This window comes from Monodelphis domestica, chromosome 3 (assembly GCF_027887165.1).
Source record: "Monodelphis domestica isolate mMonDom1 chromosome 3, mMonDom1.pri, whole genome shotgun sequence".
NCBI classification, from domain to species: domain Eukaryota; kingdom Metazoa; phylum Chordata; class Mammalia; order Didelphimorphia; family Didelphidae; genus Monodelphis; species Monodelphis domestica.
The window spans coordinates 482266742-482285723 of NC_077229.1; the positions used below are offsets into that span (position 1 = coordinate 482266742).

The 18982-nt window shown below is 32.3% G+C and overlaps 1 protein-coding gene across 10 annotated transcripts in view; it reads right to left on the reverse strand.

Moving 5' to 3' along the window:
• Positions 1–18982, reverse strand: part of FER (FER tyrosine kinase) — a 258919-nt gene that overhangs the window by 91068 nt on the left and 148869 nt on the right. For 9 of the 10 annotated variants that reach the window (XM_056824726.1, XM_056824725.1, XM_056824719.1 and 6 more), the window contains 2 exons: positions 14368–14483; positions 8741–8835 (listed from right to left, as the gene is read on the reverse strand). In XM_056824726.1, coding sequence (XP_056680704.1) covers positions 8741–8835; positions 14368–14483 — 211 coding nt within the window. Of the gene's footprint in view, positions 1–8740; positions 8836–14330; positions 14484–18982 lie in introns of those variants that run through there. The other variant, XM_056824727.1, reaches the window with a different exon arrangement.

Here is an 18982-nt window from a genome sequence, read left to right on the forward strand (position 1 = left end):
CAGTTTTGATGGGTAGGTGATCCTTGATTGAAGACCCAATTCTCTTGCCTTGGCTTCCAATTGCCTAATTCTGGTCTTTAAGGACTGGTTTCCTGCTATAATCTTTTGATTTTCCTTTTTCGTTTGGTCTACCCTGCTTTTTGTGGCTTCCAACTGTGTCTCCAATTGGGAGTCCCTGTCCTTTAAACTATTATTTTCTTTTTGAACTATTTCCCACTTTTCTTGTCAAAATCCTTCCATCTTTTTGATGACCTCCGATTTAAATTCTTCAAGAGCTTGTGGCTAATTTCCAAATTGGGGGTGGGAGGGTTTGGATGCATTTATTTGTATGTCCTCTTCTGCTATTTCCTCTGTAGTCTGGATTTTTCCTCCATACAAATTATCCAGGGTCAATGACTTTTTGTTTTTTTTTTTTGGTGTTGGGAAGTTGTTTTTCCTGGGTGTTGCTTGCCATCACTAAGATGGTTTTTCCTTCCCTTTCCAGACAGAAGTCTGAGTGAGGAGGGCAGGCTCTCTATGCATGGAGCTAAGGAGCATGGTTTTTGCCTGAGGCCACCTCTCCAGTCTCTGCAGCTTCTACTGTTTACTGAGCTATCTCCATGTGGGAGCCCAAGGTCTGTGCTCTTCAGCCTGCTGGGGTCTCAGGTCTAGCTGCTCTCTGGAGTATGTCTTTGGTAGTCTTAGTCAGCTGCCAAAGACCTAGAGGTGCTCCTCACTTGTTCTAGAAGTGTCCCTCGCTCACTCACTGATTCTAGCACCCTGGCTCTTGTAAAAATGGAGATTTTGAACCCCAGACTTCAATCTCCAGAAGTCCTTGGTATTTCCCAGAATTCCCTATAATCTCACCCGAGTCCCCAGGTTGGCAAGATCACAATTGGTATTTAACTGGCAGTAATGCCTCCCTCTTTCTCTTCAATTGATGTAGCAAATATCAGTGTTAAGCTAAGCGCGGGGATTATGAGTGAACAAATCAGCCATGGGCACGGTTTTTATTTTGTATCCTTGATTTCTATTAATCCTTAATAAACCGCAAAAAATATAATATTTTTATTATTAGAAATATAATTTAATTTTTACACTCTAACTCTGGTTCTGTAGGTGGGATGGGGGAGAGCTGATCAGCTTGCATTTTGGTAGAAGCTATTTCACCCCCTTATAGTGTGGAAATGCCCAAATCCCACCTCCCTTCAATGCTCTACCCTACTGTAGAGTCCCTTCATTCATATGAATTTGGTTTTTTTGGCCTTTTGAGGTAGTCTATATTGGTAGGTGGTGAGGAGAGGAAGAGTCCTAGGTCTACACTGCTGCCATGTTTCTCTTTTAGGAGGTAATGGGTGGATTCTTTCAATTTCTACTTTACCCTTTAGATCTAAGATATTGGGGCAATATAATTTCTTGAAACATGATATCTGTCTTTAATCATGACTTTCAGTTAGTCCAATAATTCTCAGATGATCTCTATTAGATGTTTGCCAACAGGATATTTCATATTTTCTTCTAATTTTTCATTATTAATTCTTTTGACTTTTTGACTTAGAATCTACTTGTCTAATTCAAATTTTTAGGGAATTATTTGTTTTCTTTAGTGAGTTTTTGAGTCTCTTTTCCATTTAGCCGATTCTGCTTTTAAAAGAAATCATTTCCTAAGTGAATTTTTGTACCTCTTTTATCATTAGGCCAATTCAGCTTTTTAATAGATAATTTCTTTAGCTTTTCATTTCTTTTCTTAATTTCCCCCCTAAAACTTATCACTTTCTTTGGCTCTTAGAGGAATTCTTGTTAGCCTTAGGTTGAGTCTTTGCTGTTTTCACCTTCTTTTCTTCTTTTAAATCTACGTATCGGTCTTCCCTGCCACAAAAGTGTATTTTTGTGGATAAGTTCTTTTTGATTGTTTTTGTCTTGGTCTATTTCTTCACTTTGAACTTTATGTTAAAGTTGGACTCTCTTCACTTTGGTAGGATCACTGAGTCAAGCTTCAGGATTTTTCTTGCTTCTGTTTGCAGAGCAAGTTCTGGGGGCCTGCAAGTTTTCAGTACTTCCAAGGTAGTTATTACCTTGGGAGAGCTACAGTCACTGTTTTTCTGGTCTTTTCTCTGGTCTTTACCCAGGAATGGTTCCTGCTTCCCTGTAGCCATTAGTACTGCTCCTCTTAGCTCTGGAATTGTGATCAGATCTCCTGTTCTCATGACTAATCATCAGTTCTCTTCTCTAACTCAGAACTGATCCAGGGCTGCTTATGAGCAATAGAGTTACCAGTCAGTGCTAACTGTCTCCAGTGCCAGCAGAGGGTTCACTGTAATCTCTTTTTTGACTAGTTGTCTAACCCCTTATTGTCTCTGGGTTGGGAGCTGTTGTTAACAGAGTCATCACTAAGACCCACTATTGGTGTTTCTGCCTCATTCTGGGCCTATGCCAACCGCAATGTCACAGACCTCTTCTATGAACCTCCTAAGTTGTCTCAGATTGGGAAAAATGTATTATTTTTACCTTTCATTGGGTCTATAACTACAAAATTTGGTGAGGTTTCTTTTAAAATTGTTTGTAGGGAAATATTGCAAATTAAAACTCTGAGGTACTACCTCATGCCTAGCAGACTGGATAATATGACAGAAAAAGAAAATGATAAAATGTTGAGGGGATGTGGGAAAATTGGGATGGTAATACAATGTTGGTAGTCTTGAACGACCATTCTAGAGCACAATTTGGAACTATGCTCAAAGGGTTATGAAACTGTGCATACCCTTGACCCAGCAATGCCACTATAAGATCTGTATCCTAAATAGATCAATGGAAAAGGGAATATTATTCAGAAAAATTATACAGAAATATTTATAACAGCTCTTTTTGTGATGGGCAAAGAATTAAAAATTGTAGTAATGGCTGAAAAAATTATGGAATATTATTGTAATGGAATATAGTAGGACCTCATTTTATTCTCAGCAATATAAAGATCCAAGGCAATTCCAAAGGACTTGGAGAAAAAAATGCTGTCTCCTATGAGGGAATCTGAATGATGCCTGACTATTTTTCACTTTATAGAATTCATGATTTCTTTTGATTTTTTTATATGTACCATCTTCTATGACAATGGAGAAATATGTTCAACATACATGAATAATACATGAATAACCTATATCAAATTGCATACCATCTCAGAGAGTTGTTAGGGATGGAGGGAGGGAGAGAATTTGCAACTCAAGAAATTATTTAAATTAATATTAAAAATGTTTTTATATGTAATTGGGGAAAGAATAAAATATTTTAAAAAGAAAGGCAATTAATTGGCACAATAGGTCCAAAATCTTGCTCAAGTTATAAACTCTCTGACAATTAGAAGAAACTAAATAGAAATCAATATCTCTATGAAGGGATATGAAACGTGAAAACGAAGTCAAGAATGAAAAAAAGTACTGTATTTTATAGCAAAAACTGACCTAAGAAACAAATTAAGGGGGAGGACCTTAAGAATTATTAGGCTATGGTGTAGGACGTGACTACAAAAAGAGCCTAGACATATTTTATGAAATCTTAAAACTATCCATATCTTTTAGAGCCAATAACAAGCTAAAAAAGAACCCATAAGCAGTAATAAAGTAAGGACTCAAGTACCAAGGAATCATATAAAGGGTTCTATACAATTTAGCAACCACCACTATAAAGAAATCAAGAACCCAAATACAATATACCACAAGACAGAGGATATGGGCACATAGCCAAGAATAACATGCTGAAAAACTCATTAGAATGGGGGCAAAAAGTGACATTAAATGAAACAAAGAATTTCCAAGCATTCTTGATTAGACCAGAGCTCCACTGAAACTTAGAAGTTTAAACATTGGTATGAAGAGAAACATAAAAAGGTAAACATAGATAAAGGACTAAAAATGGGATAAACAGCTGCATTCAAATATAGGGAGTTGATAATGTGTGTTCCTTCTGAATCATTTCATCACTAGGATTCATAGAGGGAGCCTAATTACACAAGGCCTGGGAGTGGTCTGTTGAATCCTGATCTTAAGAAAAGAATGGAAAGAGGGAAAAGAATGGTTAGGGAAATTTCTCTTATATAATCAGACTTTACAAGGGGACATTTATAAAACAAGGATGAATACACACACACACATACACACACACACAAATTTTGTAATAGAAATGTATTTAACTTGATAAGGGGGAATTAGAGAGAGGATAAAGTAATGGAGGGATTAGTTACAAGGAAAGAAAACTCTAAAGATGTAAAAAAATATATTCTTTTTGAAGGTGTAAAGGATGAGGATCTGAGGAATCCCCTGAAATGAGAGGAATAGTTAAATAAGTTATTACACATAAATGTGATGGAATGCAATTGTATTGAATTCTTATCAGTATAATAACCAATTAGAATTCTAGAGGACTAATGATGAAATAAGCTACTCTGTTAGTAAGAGAGGTGATGAACTCAAAATATAAAATGAGACAAATATATTTTGAAAGTGGTCAGTGTGGAATACTATTACCTCTGGTTTTAAGGCTTCAAGAGCCTTTTTCAATGCTATTTTCCTCCTATGGTATCCACTTATCACCCAGCTCTCACCTGTGGCTCTAAGAAGATGTACCATGCACAGTGAATACAATGTGGTGGCCATCTCAGAAAGCTGGCTAAACAGACGGAGAGTAACCAATTGGCCTCAAACATGTCAGTGAGTTAGAGGGTTGTCTATCCCAGTCATATGACAACTTCCTGGTGAAAATGGCAGATAGGAACAATTTGTTTCAAAGGACATGAAGGAAGTAGAAGGAGTTACACTTAAAACTTAGTTAGACATCAAAGAAACCAACATCATGAACTGCATCCTGAGCAATCACCAGCCAACTTGCCACTGAACTTCTATGACAATGGAAGAGAGAGTGAGGCCAAACTTGTGCCAATCACTTACAATCAATATTGCTTTTCCGGTATTCTCAATGGTAGGGGTTGGGGGTGGAGAACGGAGTAGTAGTAGAAGGCAGATCTTAGCTGACTATAACAGAGTATTTTTTTTTAAACAAAAATAAAAGAAGTAGTCACTGGAGTGCATTGAATAAGTGAGTGGCATAGTTGGTCCTGTGCTCAAAGAAAATCACTTTGGTAGTTCCATGGAGACAATTATTACAGTGGAAAATGAATAAGAGAGAAAAACCATTTAGGAAACTTCTACAATACTCCAAACACAAGGTACTCAGAGCTTGAAATAAGGTTATTTCTACATGAATGATGTGGTTACAATTGGTAGAAGTGTTAAAGGTGTAAAAATGACCGAATCTAACAACATAAGATATATTGGAGTGAGGATATGTGAAAAAATGAGAATGAGTGAGGTTATGAACTTAAAGACTAGAAAGATGGTGGTAACCAGTTGGAAATAAAGAAATTCAGAAGAGTTTTTGTGGAAAAAGTAAAGTGTTTTGTTTTTGATATGTGAAAGTCTGAAATGTTAATGGGACATCCAGATTTAAGTATCCAATAAGCAACTGGTAATATTGTATTGGAATTCATATTGAGTTTCTCTCTAAAAACTGCAGCTAGATATAATCAGATTTGTAAATCAGATGGATAAAGATAATATTTAAAACTATGGGGACTAATGATGGTCACTAAGTGAAAACACAGAGAGAGAAAAGTCCAGAACAATAACTCCTAGATTGAGAGAGTGCTACAAGGAAGATCAATCAACATTGAAGACTTAGAAAGGATGGTCTGAAAGGCAGGAAAGGAACCAAATGAAAGGTCTGCCACAAAAAACTAAAAAGGAACATTATTTAAGTAAGGAGGATGAGATCAAGGGCATACACAGAAAGGTGGTAAGGAGGAGGACTACTCATTATCAGATATTTGAATAAAAAGTAAAGAGTTGAGGACTTCACAGGATTTCAAAAGATAAAGAAAAATTTTAGATGAATGACCTCTATTTTCTCAGTAAAGGATGAAGTGAGGTTGTTAGATGAAAAGGTATAGGGAGGGGGACTTGTGAGAGTTTTGTGAAGAGAAGAGATTTTATTATCAGTGCATCATCAAGCAACATCTCAGTTATAACATCTTAAAACGACACATGATTTCAATATATGGGAGATGGCTTGAAGAAGGACAGGCTTTAAGGCAGCATTTTGTTCTATTGAATTATATGCTTTTTTCAATAGTCAACAAAGGAAAAACGTTTTGTTCTTCTTCAGTCAATTGTATAAAGATGTGATTTACTGTAAAGCAGAATTTGCTAAAATCTGTCTGCTTTTTTCTGAGACTTCTGATGCCCTCAATATAATACACACATACATACACACATGCACATAGGCACATGCACACAGTATGTTCTTTATTTGTATAAGGGAAAAGTATGTGATGGATGATTACTAATGTTTTTAAATATCTTTTTTGCTAGATTACCATGGAAAAATACGTGGACATATTAATTGGATACCACACACCAAAATAATGTGGTACCACACATGGGATAGGGAGTCACAAAAATACTACATTTGGAATTAGAGGACCTAGTTTTGAATCCTGGCTTTGCTACATTTACTTGTGTGACTCTTGACCCTAGTTCTTCTCTAAAATGAGAGGGCTTTTTAGATTCCTTAATATATGATCTTATAGCCTATATCTTTAGAAAGAGAATAAGAATAAAGAATGTCATCAAAGAAGTGTTTAGCAGCAGGGAAGACTGACAGTTTACATGGGAAGAAAGAGGTAAAATCAATATGCTCTATTGCTATTCTTGTGAAGTGAAAAGAAATTAAGACTATTCATTGATATATTGGGTAGATTTCCTATTGTGAACTTATGGGAGATGAGAGTCAAGACTCACCTGGCATGGGCAGGCCTGAATGAGCTTTGATAGTCATCTCTGAAAGGAATATGTTAATGAAACCATAGATGCATTTGAATATATGTGTCAAAGCAAGGTTTCTACAAATATACATTATACAAACTGCAAGTTCTCCCTCTTTATGCCTATATTAAAATCTCCTTAGTCCTTAACTAGAATAATGCTTATTCTGCAGAGTGTTTGTCATTTCCAACTTCTTTCCATTTCAATTTGATCTACTTGACATGCCTCTCCAAATGACCTGAATACAAAGTCCTGTTCCTTATCCTTTATGTCATTTTGCTTTTTTGTCCCACAAGACACAACCATTTTTGTCCTACAATGTAAATTAAACTCTTGTCCTGCTATCCACTACATTCTATTTTAAAAGGCCTAAAATATTACTTTCTCTTGTAAAATTCATTCTTCTCTTCTTAATCCTTTATTCAACTCATCTCAACATGAGACAACATTTTACTTTTCCAAATACCTCAGTAAAATCTACTTTCTCCACAAAGCCTTTGGTAATTAATTCAAATTTATTACCATTATTCCATGACATCTATCTTAACTTTTGCATGTATAATATACAATATGTATGTGAATGATAATTTGTGCTTTTTCATATATACTGTATTAATTATATTGTTATATTGTGCTCCATTTACTTAGGTTTATGTATTTTAGTCCACAATTTTTCTCAACTAGATTGCAAAATGAGTTAGGCCATGGGCCATATGTTACTTAAAACTATACAAATGTGCATTTTAGCTAGCAAAGGAACAAGTTAATTGAAAACAATGATAATAATGACATAGAAGTCCTAGAGTTACAAATTATACAATAATAACAAAGGACATATTAAGAGGTTCCATTAAAATGGAAATTAACATAAAAGTATGAAGAATTTATACAACAATTCTCAGATAACATGAGAAAATATATAGGGTATCAATTATGGTATACTGTATACTAGTATACTCTCCTAATGGCTCAGCAGAAACATTATTAGGCCTAGAATCAGGAAGACTTAAGTTTAAATTCATTTTCAGAAAATTACTAGCTGTGTCTCTGGGAAAGTCCTTAGTTTCCTCATCTGTCAAATGAGCTGGATAAGGATATAGAAAAAAATGAAGGGGGAAAAAACATTAGATCATACACGCCTTGCAGGCCAAGACTGAGTTCCTCTTTTTTTTTTCCATAGAGCTATAGAATGTTTGGCATACAATACACATTTAATAAATGTTTACTGACAATTATAATCCAATTTGTTATTTTAATACCACCACTAGATATAGATATGAATGTGTGTATATACAAATATTAAGAGCTTCCATGATGAATATTAATAAAAATATTATTGCAGAGGTACAGTGAAATTCAAGTGCATTTATTAGCCTAAATAACCTAGACCATTAATAAGCATGATCCACAGCAGAAATAACCAAAAATACAAAATTTTTAGTCAATATATTTTTAAGAGGACTTGAGAGGTAGAAATATATAAATGGAAATGAGGTCATTAATAGATGGAATTCTTAGCTACAATTGTGAAAACCTAAATGTAACTAATGTAAATTTAGCATGAATATTTTAATATATTCTTTGATCATAAGAGTATAATTAATAAAGCTAATAAATGGAATCATTTCATTCAATGTGAAACCACACATGATTAACATGCATCCCTGTATATGTCCCTGAAATAAATACTTGTTGACACTCTAACACTCTAATCATTGTAAAGTATAAGGATGTTTTGAGCAAGAATATTAAAGCTTACTATATCATACAACTATAAACTATGGATATTTAACAAGGAAAACACAAGAGAAAAATTTATCATATGGCCTGAAAATAAATAAAAATATGAGCTGAGACATGTCTCATAAAGAAGGAAATAGAAAAAAAAATACCTGAAATAAGCTCCATGATGATGTAAATGGGTTGCCTTTGTGTGCAAACTCCTATAAGCTTGACAATATTAGGATGGTCATATTGTTTGAGTATTCTGTATAAAAGAGGAAGTTACATGGGCATTTATAAGTTACATTAAAATATGCATTCAAAACTAATTATTTGCTATAAACAAGGTACTATCCAATAGCAAAAACAGCAATGGTCTTAAGATTAGATAATCTGAATTTGAACCCCTGTTCTGCCATTTAATAGCTATGTGACTTTGAACAAATTAATTAACCTTACTAGACCTCGAGTTCCTCATTTGTTAAAGGATAGGACTAGATGACCATAGAGGTCCCTTCCAACTTTATTTTAATAATTTTTTGTAGATGGATGAGTTAAAATTCAAATCCAAATTTCTCTTGGCACTATGATACATTCATGCATTCTCAACATTTACCCAGTTAGTAAACACTTTAAAATTATTACCAAGATGACTGTCACATTAAATATGATTAGTTGCGTTGTGCAAAAAATTGTTTTCCAAAAGAGAAAAGACAATGATATGAACACAACCATCTTTCTTTAAGTTCAAAAAAATTTTACAGAACATGTGCTTTCACGAAATTTGACTCTGGAACAGATAATTATATATGAGTAAAACTCAAAATTGTGCATTTATCTTGGGTTACAAGATAACAATGAACTTAAAATGTAATACTTTTTAAAATTACAATTTGATACCACAAATTATGAAATTAAAACTACATGGATTAGTGGTTAGAGCCAGCTTCAAAGCCAGAAAATACTGGGTTCAAGTCCAAATTCTGACACATCCTGCCTATGAGACTCTGAGCAAGTCATTTTATTTCTTAGTGCTCTAGACAATTCTCTTAGAACAGAAGTGCAAGAAAAGGGGCAAGCTTCTATTGGTAGAGTGAGCGCCTCTCTAGGCAATTCATCCTCCTTCTGTCAGACACAATGGGAACACTCCAGTAAGCAATGGGGCCTGATTTTAATAGATCAAAAAGTCAGCAGAGAATGGCGACAATGGTAATAATAATACCATCACTGAAAAAGAATTTCAACATAGGAAACTGAGATCATTTGATGTGAAAGAAAAGTATATGTTCTACTTGCTACTCACATGAAAAATTAAGAGTTGTGATTAGTAAAATGTGAAGCCAATAAATAGTCTGTCTCACTTTGGAATGAGGAAACATGCTCAAACTGAAGATAAAATTATCTTAGATATAAAAAGGTATTTTTTGACAAGGATTATTACAAACAATGGTGTTTTCAATGGAAGAAAGATATCCATGTGAACAGGATTACTTAAGTAGGAGTGAGGATAGATTACATTAATTCTATAAGTTCTTTTTATTTTTATTATTCCATTTTTATTCTACTATCATTGCCAATAAGTTCTACCATTTTCCAAAAGAGAAAAGACAATGGTATGAACACAACCATCTTTCTTTAAGGCCAAAAAAATTTTAAATAAATATATATTTGTGTGTGTGTATGTATATCTTTACTAACATAAGAATAGAGCTAAGACATACTTTAAGACTGATAATATTATGACTCTAGGTGGAAAGAGATTTGAATAATTGAAGAGATAGTTATGGGAAATACTCTGTGAATAATTTGTAACTAGTCATTCATTCTATAACAGGAGTTATTAATCATTTTTTTGTATCACAGACCCCTTCCAAAATGTGTTTAAGAGAATAAATTAAAATAGATAATATTATAAAAGGAAACTAATTATATTGAAATATAGTTATCAAAATATTTTAGAAAAAAAGGTTCACAGTTAAAAACTGCTCTTTAAGATTTTTTTTAAAACTTTACATTGCTTAATTTTAATATAAATCTCAGCTGGTAAGTAGCAAACTTTCTTAGTAAGTAAAGAAATTCCATTAATTGGCCAGCTTAAATGTACATGAAATAATCTCTCAGAATATGTAAAATACTTGGATACATTAAAGGCTAAAACATTTTATTAAATTATTTATGCTAAAATAACACACTTATCAATTGTAAGGCAGAAAATAAGTTAAATATTTTTGTAATTAAGTCTGCAGCTAACACTATGCCAAGGAATAACAATAAATGTCAGTTAATGAGATAACAGGCTGTCAAATTTTCTAATCCATGATGATGTTTATTAATTTTTACTCTCCACTGGAAAATATAAATTTCTAACATGGTATGTCATTAGACAAAATTTCACAACCTTCTTCTACAGACCACATTTACTATTCACATTTATTACTTTTTATATCCTATAGATGACCTCATTCATTTAAAATTTTTTTCTTTTATTACTACAAACTTAATTCATTCAGTATTTCATTTAAATTTATTGTTACATTAAAATATCCAGGTATCTTCCTCTCCTCCTTCCCCTCTCCCCATTAAAGAAGGTACCATTTGACAAAAAGATATTTGCATATATAAAACTATGTCTTGTTTATTTCTATTTATTGGTTCTTTCCTTGGAAGTGAATGTACACATCATTTTTCATAATTTCATAAGGTACAACAGTATTCCATCACAATCATATACCACAATTTGTTTAGCTATTTCCCACTTGATGGGCATCCTTCAATTTCCAGTTCTTTGCTAAATATTTAAGGACATATAGGTTCTTTTCCTCTATCCCAGATAACCTTAGGAAATAAACCTGATATTGGTATTACTGGATCAAAAGGTCTTCAGTTTTAAAATTCTTTGGGTATAATTCCAGATTGCTCTCCAAAATGGATGGATCAGTTTACAGTTGCACTAACTAACCACATCCCCTCCAATATTTGTCATTTGACCCTTTTATCATGTCAGATGAACTGACAGATGTGAGATGGTATCTCAGAGTTGTTTTGATTTGCATTTCTCTAATCAACAATGAGTTAGAGCATTTTTTTCCATATAGTTATGTAGAATTTTGATTTCTTCATCCAAAATCTGTCCATATCTTTTGACCATTTATCAGTGTTGGGAATGGTTCATATTCTTATAAATTTGACAAAATTTTCTATATATTTTAGATATGAGACCTCTGAGAAACTGTCTACAAAATTTCCCCCCTAACACTGTTTTCCTTCTAATATTGTCTAAATTCGTTTTATTTATAAAAATATTTTTTATTTAATATATTTAAAATTATCCATTTTATGTCCCACATTGCTTTCTGTCTCTTGATTATTCATAAATTTTTCTCCTTTCCATGAATCCAGTAAGTACTAATGTTCCCTAGTCTTCTAATTTGCTTTGATAACTCCCTTTATACCAATATCATGTTTCTGTTCTGAACTTATTTTGGAAAATGGTATAAGATATTTATCTATATCAGATTTAGCAATCCTGCTTTACATTTTCCCCAACAATTTTTACTACATATTAGATTTTAGCCCCCAAAACTTGGGTCTTTATATTTTTGTCAAACACAAAGTTATGATCTTTTTAACTGTTTCCTGTATATCTGTTCTGTTCTACTGATCTACTTCTCTATTTCTTAGTAATTATCAGAAAATTTAAATAATTACTGCTTTATAATACAGTTTAAAATCTTTTTCATTAAAAAACTAAAAAAATTAATATTTTATTAATTACTTTGATATTCTTGAACATTTGTTTTTCCAAATAAATTTGGTAATTTTTTTTCTAGTTCATTTTTTGATAATGGATTGTGAAAAGTTGCTCTTGGCCACATATGGGTCAAAGAATGGAAATGAAACAAATTATCACAAGAAAAACATGTCTATTAGTATGTTTAAGGAAATGTAAACATGCAAAGAAAATTTAAAGTAACATCAATAAATTAATTTAAAAAGCATTTATTAAGCACTTGGTATACCCCGGGTACTCTGCTATACTAGGGATGAAAAAAAAAAAGTTTCTGGTAGAAGTTTATATCCTAATGAAAGAAAAAAACATGTAAAATAACTAGATGCATACAAGAAAAATACAGAAGAGAGGGGACATAATCTCAGAGGAGAAGGCACTCTCAACTGGAGACCAAGAAAGGCTTCCTCTATAAGCTGATTTTTGAGCCAGATCCAGAAAGAAATTAAGGAAAGTAAATGTGAGATGAGAGTGAAGATCATTTCAGGCATGTAGAAATGCACAGGTAGTGCGAGGGAAGGAAGAAGAAGATTAAATTTTATATTTAAGAACAAAAGATAGCTCAGTGTACCTGGATCACAGAATACAGGAAGGAATAAATTATAAGAACACTAGAAAAACAGAAAGGGATCATGTGATGAAACCCTTTAAATACCAAGTAAAGTATTAACATTTAAGTATGATGATATCATAAATCATAAATGTATAGACACCTAGGAAGCACGCACATTTAGTGTGATATGTCTGAACATGTATATACTTTAAGGAGTATCTTTAAAAGTCTGGCAGGATTGTTAGAAAAATTGTTTGACAGGTACTTATTCAAAAGATTCCATTTGAGGGATCTTAAGGCTTGGTTGTTTTTTATAAATCTTCTCAGGAAATCTTTCAGGGGACCAAAATAAAATCTCAAACTCTCCACTATGCAATAAATGAATTGCTTACATAAGTGGAATTCATATACCTAGCATAAATCTACCAAGTTTTGCATTAAAGACAGGCAACTCAGATTAACATCTAAAGTAAGAGATGTTATATATGGATCATTAAAATTAATTTAAAGTGGAATAGATAATAATAATAGCTAATACTTATATAACACTCTAAGGTTTGCAAAGCATGTTATAAATACTGTTTCATTTTATCCTCACAATAATCCTGGGAGTTGGTGCTAATATTAACCTCATTTTGCAGATGAGGAAACTGAAGTACACAGGTTAAGTGACTTGCTCAGGGTCACAAGTAAGTGTTTGAGGGAGGATTTGAACTCAGGTCTGTCCTGACTCCAGGTCCACTGTGCCACCTAGCTGCCCTGTAACAGAAAGAATCAAATATCATAAAGTCCTGCAGACATGTTTTTGAGAGGGAGAAAATATGTTACTATGACATAACTGGTTTTTAATTGTACTTAATGTTGACTGTGCTACCAACTGGGCAGTTTCAACATTTTACATGCTAAAAGATTACAAGATGGGATATGCAATTTTACTTAAGAATAGAAATAACTGAAAATCATTAGTAAGGGGAACTGGGAAGGATGGAATTGAAATGTTTTAAAAATAAGGAGAACTATGAGGTAGAAAAAGAGAATATGGCTTCTTAGAAATGGGAGATACAAAGATATGAAAAGAGAAGGGCCCAAATTCTAATGAGGAAGATATAAACATAATAAGCATAGTGATTTAGATATGTGTGCACATGTATAGTTCTACATAGTGACATATAAATGAGACTGTTACTGTTTTATTCACTTAACATGAACTTGGAAAGTCCGTACTGGATACTACATAATAATAGTTGATTTGTTTGACTATAATTGTCTGATTGTTCTATAGTTCACATCAAACATTTTTGTATAAGAAATAACAGATTCTAAAACTGTAACTTACTAGATTTCACAAACCATTGGCACGTTAGCAAATCACAATTCAAAGTGTCTTAAACTTTACATCATAATGAATTAATCAACATACCATCAATACAAATTTTGGTTTACTTTAGAGAACTCACTTGGCCTCTTGTAAAAATTTAATTTTCAGTTCCTGAGGAAGATCTTCTTTACAAGTTTTTACAGCAACAGGAGTTTTATCCTTTAATGTTCCCTTATATACCTCACCAAAATTACCCTGAAAATGAAAATATAATCACTATTAAGAGTAAACTAATGTGATATCTTTGAAAAATATAAGAAAATAATGTAATGTTTATTATTATCATGAAAAAAGGTTTAAAGTTAGATTTAATCATATATATAGGTGGGAAAAACATTGTAATTGGAAGTGAAAAGTATTAGGTAGGAAAAGTAAAATAAGCTAGAGGAAAAGGAGGAGATAAAAGGGCTTTTCACAAGAAGTGTAATTCTTGAAAAAGAGACTTAAGTTTCACTCCATCTTAAACTTCAAGCTCTGATCTTATTTGGAAAAAAAGGACTCTTTAAATACAAACTACATATTAGTTTCACCTAAATTTTCTATTGGTTTCAAATTGATGACGTAGCAGAATGATAATGAAAACAATTAGTTATTTCAATATTTCCAATTGTCTCAAGGGTCTATTTTTGAAAGGTTAGAACTTTGCATAACATAAGGCCATGGCACCTATTTAATAAATATTTGTTATTGTAAAGATTTAAGATAAAATTCTTATTGTCCATGTCAAAACTTTAACTTCTTCCCCCAAACTTATCATAACCCTATATTATTATATAAATATTGGGAAACATCATATATATGTAAATATTAAATATATTAATGACCTGAATCAAGAGTTCTAAAATGTGTGAAAAGACTCTCACTTGGAAGTTTCTATTTTATCACTAGATTTCACATGTATACATATACATATGTAACACACACATATATATAAACATAAACACATATACAATTAATAAAAGAAAAATATGAAGACAATTTCAGAATGCAGGGATAAATTTTGAGGAGGTGTTCTTTCCCCCCCCTCTCTCTACTTAACCTAAAGGCCATGAAATTAATTTTTACAAATCCATGACTCTTTTTCAATATAATTATATTCCTTTATAAATCAAACACCTCCCCAAAATTTATCTCTTGCCCAGGCTTCCCCTGTTCCAAACTTTCCTATTTCTATTACCATCCTCCTAGTTACTGAGGCTCACCACTTGGGTGTCATTCTCAACTTCCTACTTTCCTATCTCTCATATCCAATCTGTTGCAGTGTCAATTCTACCTTCCTAGCAGCTCTTGTTGCCACCATTTGGATGCAGGCCCTCATCACATGTCAGGACTGTTGCAATAGCCTACTTGGACCTAAAGTCTCTTTCTAAGGTAGTCCATCCTCCATATTTTCCTGAAGTTAAGATCCAATCATATTATACCACTCCTATTGGACTATTTAATAAACTATTAATGGCTTCTTCTTAATCCATGATCAATTATAAAATCTGTTTGAATTTTAAATATCTTCATAACCTAACCTCTTCCTATCTTTCAAGTCCTCTTATCCATTTCCTGCTCTCCATATGTTTTGATGCTGTAACACTGGAATATTTCCCATTTCTCATACAAGATATTACATTTCTAGACTCGGCATTTTCATTGATTTTCTGTCATGCCTGGAAATCTCTCTCTACTTATCTTATGGTTTCATTCTAGTCTTAGATAAAATCTCATCTTCTACAAGAAACCCTTGCAAAACCCTCTTATTTTTAGTGCCCTCTTTATCTTAGTTATCTTCAATTTCATTTCTATTTTTACCTCAAAAATAGCATTTAAAAACTTTAACAAGAGTAAATATAAGAATTAATACAAGATTTTTCTTTAATTGAATAAAAAACTTCACTAACTACTGAATATCTTTGTTTTTAAAACCTATATTATGTTGATTATTTTTCTTTTTTATCTTATTTTCTTTATTACTTTATATCTTGATCTCTTTTTGATTTAGCAACAAAATATACTTTTTTTCCATTTTGAAGATAATGAATGTTTACTTCCAAACAGAATGATTAAGACAGAAAAAGCAAGCATTATTACTACTATTCTTTAGTTTAGTGTTCTTCAGATTTTTCCATACTTAAAGATTAAATCAATAGCATGACATCAATAACAGATGAGGTTATTTGTATGTACAGTAGAAATTTTATGTTTTAATTTTACAAACTTTTCAAATAGCTTATAGTTTGTGAAAATATTTTGACTATAATTGTATCAGTAAATTTTGACAAGCATTTAATTAGCACCCACTTTAAGCCAGGCATGATTTGTAACTTCATAAAATTTATACCTGAAAAATTAGCTAATTTACTACATGGTATTCATCTCTTTACCTTACATATTATAGTATAAATACAAGAAATTAAGCATTTATTGAAGACATTTTTTGCCTTTCATAAATGTTCAGATTTCAAATTGTCATGAACTTCACATCATGGAACCAAGATTAATCAAATCATTGTTAGGAAACATTGCTAATATAGATATAAATCAATATTTTAAACTAATATTTAAACATTGTAATAGAAGTATAAACAAAAGAATATTTAATTTGCATTCTTTTTTGTCCATTCTCACTGGTTTATCTTACATTACTTTTTCTTATACACCTTACTGAGTCATACATAATGCATTGGTGTTGGGGAACAAAAATAGGTTGTCTTTTATTTTATACAATTTCTATGCTCTGACTATGAGATTATCTAAATAATTTTAATAACAAGACGCAGTAAAACAATGCATTCTGGTTTTCTGGTTTGTGGATTTTTTTTAAGAATGCAAACTTTTTTTTTTTAAGTAATAAAATCTTTTCTCCAGTATTTCCTCTCCCTAAACCAGAGAAAGCATCATCAGGGAAACAAATATGTATGAATAGATAGTCTTTTGATTCCATTTCTCCATTCATTTTCTGGAGGTGAACATTCACAAATTATTCCTCAAATATTAAATCTGTAGCTGTGTTCTTGGTTCTATTTATTTCACTTTTCATTATTTTATGTAGTTCTTTGCAAGTTTAAAAAAAATTAATCTGTTCATCATTTCTTATGGTGAAGTTAGTATTTCATCACAATCATACATAACAAGTTGTTTAGCCATTCCCCAGTTGATGGATATCCTCTTAGTTTCAAATTCTTTGCTACCACACAGATAACTGCTCTAAGTATTTTGGAACATATAGGTTCTTTTCCTTTTTCCCTGATCGTCTAGGTAAATAGATTCAGCAATGGCATAGCTAAGTCTAAGGATATACACAGTTTTATAGTTCGTAGAGTAAAATCCAAATTGCTCTTGAAAATGGTTGGATCATTTCACAGCTCCATAACAGTGAATTCATGTCCCTACTTTTCCACGTTCCTTCCAACACTTGTCATTTTAGGGAATCTAATGGGTATGAGATGACACCTAAGAATTGATTTGGTTTATGTTTTCCTAATTGGTAGTGAATTAGAGCATTTTTTCCTATTCCCATATATGGTTTTAATTTCTTCATCCAAAAACTTTCTGTTCATATCTTTTGAAATTTATCAATTTGAATTGGACAGCTCTCTTATTCCATAAAATTAACAAAGTTTTCTATATATTTTAGATGAGTCCTCTCCTCCTGAGAGACTGTCTATGAACATTTTCCCCAAATTTCAGCTTTCCTTCCATGCTTAGCAAAATCTTTTCAATTTAATGCATTCAAAATTATCCATAAAACAATGTAATGATTCATATACTTACACATTCATACACTTTTTGTTAAAGTGTTCAGATTGTGAATTAATTAATGGAAAATCCCACTAAGAAAATTCCCTCTATGAGAAGAACAACCATTATTCTGGAACTTAGAGTCTTAAGAGTTACCGGGAACACCAAAAACTTTCACTGGGGTCACAAAGGCTATGTATCGGATATAAAGCTTAAAACTATGTCTGTGTGACTTTGAAGACTGACCCTTTATTTGGGGGGGTGGGGAGGATTTATTTATATATTTTTTGGAATTAATTTATTTTGTCAATTCAGAACATTATTCCTTGGTTACAAGAATTATATTATTTCCCTCTCTCCCCTTCCCCCATCCTTCCCACAGCCAACACAATTTCATTGGGCATTACATGTGTCCTGATCAGAACCTATTTCTATGTTGTTGGTGTTTGCATTAGGATGTTCATTTAGAAGGACTGATCCTTTAGATACTCATTGCACCATGCCACTTTTTTTCTTATTCATATAGTAGACATGTACATTGTACACAAAAACTGCCTCTTATCTTGAGATGATTTACCTTTATCCAATTTGGTGACATAATGATCCAATATAGAATTTTTAAAAATAAAAGTATAAAAATTCCTTTTTTCCTGTTTCTGGCATATAAACTAGAAAGAGAACATAAAAACTACCATTTGTTTAAAGATACCATACTTCTACATAAAATCTTTCATTATTTCCTTGCTTTTATAAGTCAAATAATTCGAAGATTTTATATATATGTATACATACATATATATAGATATACATATATTTCTTATTTTTTAATAAGATGTTTTAGTTACTTATGTTTCTTCAAAAAATTATGTGGGGTGGACGGGGGGGGGGGGGGGAAGGGAGGGGTAGCTGGGTAGCTCAGTGGATTGAGAACCAGGCTTAGAGATGGCAGGGCCTAGGTTCAAATC